At 38.3% G+C, this 6,000-nt stretch overlaps 1 protein-coding gene across 1 annotated transcript in view; it reads left to right on the top strand.

Annotated features, from left to right (window-relative positions):
* The window catches only part of grid1a (glutamate receptor, ionotropic, delta 1a), a gene marked incomplete at both ends in the record, with an annotated part of 277,575 nt that overhangs the window by 189,700 nt on the left and 81,875 nt on the right, over nt 1–6,000 (top strand). The window contains one exon of the mRNA XM_079248482.1: nt 1–204. This exon is cut by the window's left edge and continues 2 nt beyond it. Within this exon, the coding sequence (XP_079104608.1) occupies nt 1–204 (204 nt within the window). The remainder of the gene's footprint in view (nt 205–6,000) is intronic.

Here is a 6,000-nt window from a genome sequence, read left to right as displayed (position 1 = left end):
ATACGGGGTTTGCAAACCTTCATGGACCAGGTGTCTCGGCTCGGCCTGGATGTTTCCTTGCAGAGGGTGGACCGCAACGTCAGTCGAGTATTTACTGACCTCTTTAGCACGATGCGAACGGAGGAGCTCAACCGGTACCGGGATACTTTACGACGGGCTGTTCTGCTCATGAGCCCTCGAGGTGCACAAGTTTTCATCCACCAGGTAAGCTGAACTGATGGGCCTTTGCTTTGTGTTGGGATCAGAAGCACAAACAGAAAGTCGAAGGGCGCAGCTAAAAGCAAGCATTGATGGAACAAACATCATGACCCGTGAGCAGAAACACATTTTCTGGCAGCCATGCTCTGACCGTTGAGCAAATGAAAGGTGTAACAGAGTAATTGAGTAATGGAAATAAATGCTCCTGTTCTTATTGGGCGTTTTCTGCTGCTATTGATCCTGTAATCTTTTCTGCGCCTCCTTTAAACTGTAAGAAATACCAGAGCAGATGGCAGAGGTGAGCCTGACATGAGCTTCACTTTTCATTACGTTTGCTTTGAAACAAAACAGCTTGCATGAAATGTCACACACAGAGCTTTGGTCACGAGAGAGTATTTCTACTCTGAATCCTTTAATGTATGGATTTTTTTTGTTTGTTTGTTTACATTGAAAATCAAATCAAACTTTATTTGTATAGCACTTTTCATACAAAAGCATATCCAAGTGCTTGACTTTAAAAAATTAAAAACGGTTCACATTTAAACACACACACACAGACACATGCACACAACCCAACCCAGCCCTTGCCCTGACCACTGATGCCAAAATAAAGACTAATAAATTTAGGATTCTGTAATCCGTATGAAATTACCACCTTTAATCCCAGGCAAAGTTTATATAAAGTGTTGACACAAGATCTGGCTGAGCTCTTAAGTCATTTTTCTCTAATTTGGTAGCTTTTACTAATTCTTGATTCTCCACAGTTTGTGGGTTTGGTAGTTGGAGTGAAAGGAGCATGTGGAGGTAATGCTTTAAGGTCTTCACTAGCAAATATTTCTTGTTTCATAAAACAGTAGGCAAAATGTGAGCTAATTTACTGCCTTTTCCTTCAAAAGTTCAGATAAAATTGTTAGATATTATTGATGGGCTTTAACTCAATAATTACAATAGATTATTAAAAGAAGTATTAACACGTTTACACATTAATCGCTGCCTGCATTCCTAACTATGTTTGTCAGTGTCTAATTTCCTGTTACACTGGATGCTCACAGCAGACCTTGACTCATAACTTGGCTTCTTTTAGCAGTTTTTCAGACCCCTCTTGCAGCTATTTAAAGAAAATGTCCAGCAACAGATCCAAAGACTTTGGCGTTGCAGATTTTTGGTGAGTGACATGAAAACATGTATCCTTCACTCCTCTCAGCTGCAGGTTCTGCCACAGCCCCCCCCTGTCCAAAAACACTCATAGGAGAATGGTCATCACGCAGCATCCAGCTCCAAGCTGCAGTCAGAGCAGGAGACGATCACCTCTGCTGCAGACTGAAAATAAAATGTGCGAAGTTGAACTGGCTGATCTCACCGTGTTAGTGTGCATTCATGAAAAGTGTAGACAAAAACATTTAAAAAGTACTAACGTGTTGTAGGCAACAGCTGGAGCTGTTAAGGTACTTGAAATGACACGTTAACACTGAGTTTTGGGAGGAATATTTTCTAGATATTTTACCATTTTAAATATTGTATTAAATTGTATTAAATGTATTTTTCAGACACTAGTTGGGATTTAAGTTGAGAACATTAAGTTCTGTATATTATTTGATTCAATTGTCCACTAAATTTAATTTAAATTAAAAGTTTCTTTTTATGGCAAATATTGTAGTGCAGTTGGAATGTGATTAATCAAGATGAATTTATTACAATAACCCTAATTATTCCTAATCGAGTCCCCCTCCCCCAATTAATATATATATATATAGATATATATATCTATATATATATATATATATAGATATATATATAATCTAAAATTTCTTATTCTTTCTTCTCTCTCCGGGCTGTATTTTATGGGTTTGCTAAGTTCTATCTAGTTATTTATTGAGAACCGCCGTGTCATCCTGCCCTGGTGAATGGTGTGTCGTAGTGTTTTGGCAGGATTTAGGACTGCACTGGCTGTGCATAGGAAGTGTTGAAGGCAGTGAAAAGTATGTCAATGTGAAAGTGAGCTGATTGCCTCGTTCAGCCCAGCAAACACATCATTCTGACACTTCATCTTCCACCCGCCTGGTGAGGACAGTGACATTCTGAAGATTTTCCAAGTCGAGTGAAAATTGTAGATGTCAGATACAGCCATCAACAAAGGGCTAATAATATGGCTGTGGATCAAAGAAAGTGGGATTGTTACGCAGCCAAGTTAGCAGTAAAAAAAAAAAATCATGGTTGTGTCTTTTACAGATCGCAGTAACTCTCATGGTTAGATTATTGAGAATCGTCACATTACAGGATGGGTAGACACTTTAACTTATTTATTTTTTAAAGAAACATTGCATGTTATCATTCAGAACATTGTTGATTTTACATGTACTAATTTGCATTCCTAGTTTTTTTTATGCCAGTATCACAGCACAAAGCAACAGAGCAATAAAAAATATACATGTAAGTGCAAGCAAAATACTTCAGAACAGTAATTCATGGTAGGAGGTAAAAAATCTGTCAGCACACAACTGTCATCTCAATTATACCTAAGTACAAGCCGGATTCCTATCTGCCATGATTTTGTGGTGTTTTGTTCTTTAAACCTGAAAAAGAGAAAAATAATTTAAATTTGTTGCAAAAACAAATGAAAATATTTGCAGGTTAACTTTCAGTTATGTCTTTGTGGGTTTTAGATTATTTCTGATATTGTACCATCAAGCCATTTTTTTTTTTCATATAAACCAAATTTTATCACAAAGTTTTCCCATTTTTACTCGTGAAAAATGAAAGTGGTGGTGGGGGGTATCTATCACTTCAGACAAGATAGAAAATTAAGGTAGATTGGGGGGAAAAAAAGGCTTGCAGCACACTGCAGGGAGGTGCTTTTTATTCATAACAGCGCCTTTCATTTCCCATTCAAAGTCTTAATCATGGAAATATTAAACTCATCAAGTTCTGATCACAGTATTTATTTTTTTTTCTGAACAAGACGAGTAGTGAACGATAAAAGTAGCTGGAAGGTTGTTTTTTAAAAAAAAAAAAAAAAAAAGAAATGTAAATGTTTGTTTATAGTTTGTGTTTTTATTTGATTTGCTGCTTAATTACATTTAAAATCACTGAAGCATAAGATAATGTCTCCAAGGCACATGATGTACTGTACAGTTGTTTCATGCACATCTTTGTTCTGAAGTGATGCCACAGATACACACCACTTACTGTACATACACTGCCTGCCACAAGACAACAGTGTCCCACTGTAACATTTCACTAGACCACCTTCGGCTTTGATCATCGCAGCGTCTGCTGTGGTGTCGTTTTGTTAAGATGCTGCAATGTTACAAGATTTATTTCCGTCCAGTGTTTCAATCATTTTTCACCAAGATCTCGTGCTGATGATGGAAGTTTGACTACAAACCACTCTTTTATTTTGAGCCTGATGAATCCTGGCATTGTCATCGTGGAATATGGCCGTGCCATGAGGGAAGAACGTGATCATTATTTGGGCACACAGTGTTGCTGAACCAAGACCTGACCAACTGCAGCAACCCCAGATCATAGACTTCCCCCACTGTAGGCGCTAGGCGTGATGGCAGCATCACTTCGTGTGCTTTTTCTCCTACCCTTTCCTCTGTTCCAGAGAGGTGGGTACATCAGACTCAATCTGGACTCTACAGACCACATGACCTTCTTCCATTGCTTCAGTCCAATCTTTATGCTCCCCAGCAAATTGAAGCCCTTTTCTCCAGTTAACCTCACTGATTAGTGGTTTTCTTACAGCTACACAGCTGTTCAGTCCCAATCCCCCGAGTTTCCTTCACATTGTTCACGTGGAAATGTTCTTACTTTCCTATTAAACAGCCCAGAGTTCTGCGGGGACTTTTTTTTTTTTTTTTTTTTTTTTTAAAACCCATCTTATTTCACCAATTTGACAATCATTCAGGTTTATTTCTAACCACATTTCTTCCTAAAATACGATTAATTCCCCACTATCCTTGCAGTTATTAATAATGCGTTAGACATTGTTCACACAATTGTAGTGGGCTTAATAAAGAAGCCACTGGCTGCATCAGTCGGGGTTAAATAACTTGTTGGCAGCTATCGCTCATGCAGCGATTATCCAGTACCTGCTTGTTCCTGTTTGCTTAGTTAAATCCAGGTGGCAACACTTTGTTTTTTTGGGCCTGGCAGTGTATGTTATTCCCTCAGGGATCATTTTGTCTCAGTGGACTCGGTGCGTCTCTGCTTATCATTTATCTCCTGCATTAATTTATTCAATGTCTGTTGTGAACAAACGCGGCAGGAAAAAAAAAAAGCTTAAACTAAGAGTAGGTCAAAAGCATTACTTGCATTCCAATTAGCTTCTTGTGAATGCTCCTCTATTAATCTAAAAGTTAAGTACTCACCGACAAATAAATTAGTGCATAGACTGTGAATACATCAAGGCTTTTAAGTCTCATTAATGACATATTGCTTTGATCTTTTCCTGGGCAACACCGAATTCTGTTTCAGCACACAAACACTGTACCAAACACTGTTTTCTTCTCAGAAGTGTGCATTAAATCCACACCGTTAAATTCCCTGTCATCCCTTATACAATTACTCAGTGGCATCTTGGGGACTTGGAAAGAAGCAGAGCTCCACGTTCAGCAGAGCCTGCAAACGCTCCTGTGAATATCTGAACACATTAAAGGTGGGGAGGGTTTGTAAATTCATCAGAGCTTCATTAATATGTTGGTAACTGTATACAGATTGTGCACACTTTGCACCTGACATGCAGGGGAAGAAGATTAAAATATGCTGATAGAAGTGTTGAATGATGAGACTATGAAGCGGTGGTAATCATCAGCTGCTGATTTAATGCAAAAGTCATGTATTTGGTTAGTAACTAAATGGAATAAATGTCATAATCATTCTGAAGAATTGATGCGTGATGAAATGCATTGTGTTGGTGTAAATGGTTGCAGTGGAAACTTGGTCAGTTGCAGCTGATGATGGTTAATCTCATAGTCTGCTCTGTTTTCTGCTGATCTGAATTTCTCAGCTTTTTGTTTAAGAAATTGTAAATCATCACTGTTTTCCCTTCTTTCCCTATGTTGTTTACTTCATATATTGCCTTCGATTGAATTACTGCCCAGAGAAAAACAGAAAACAACTCCAAAATGTTTCTAAAGAACAACGACTAGATGTTCAGCACCTCGGTGGAGAAGTGAACCGACCGCAGAAAGATACATGAAGATGGCAGCGAGCAAAAATGACTTGTAAGAACTGTGGAAAATTACCTCAAATAGATTTAAAAATAACACAAAGACACCGGGAAAAGTGACAAGGAACTGCAGACAGAGATTGAAAAAAGATTAATATACAGACGCCCAACATGAGTAACAAGCAGGTGGCTTTTATCATTCAAGCAGATGATTGATGAAAAATTACAAGCATGGAAAAACAGGCTGCTCCACACTGACCGCTCGCTGCACAGCGATGCCTACTAGACAAAATATATACAACACAAAGCACATTGAGTCTGAGTCTCGTGACTTGTTTTGTTTGTTTGGTTTTTTTTTAACCTGTCCTATCCAGCATCCTGACAGCAGAATGATGGTCTGGCTGCCATGCTGGGCTGAACAAATTTACTCTTCCAAGAGGACTCCATGGATATGAGGCTCCCTTTGGTTCTTATATGTTGTTCTTTATTTTATTATTTATATCATAAATATGTTATTTCTGCTTATAACTGCTGGACCAGACCGGAGGGAAGGAAACTGTGGAGGAAAAGGATGAGGAAAGATGAAAGAAAGATAATGGAAAAAGAAAAAAGATGAAGAAAGGAACAAA

The sequence above is a fragment of the Telmatherina bonti genome (assembly GCF_933228915.1).
Source record: "Telmatherina bonti genome assembly, chromosome: 11".
Classification (NCBI taxonomy): Eukaryota; Metazoa; Chordata; class Actinopteri; order Atheriniformes; family Telmatherinidae; genus Telmatherina; species Telmatherina bonti.
The sequence above is the reverse complement of the archived record's forward strand: the minus strand, read 5'-3'. Positions and strand labels throughout refer to the sequence as shown.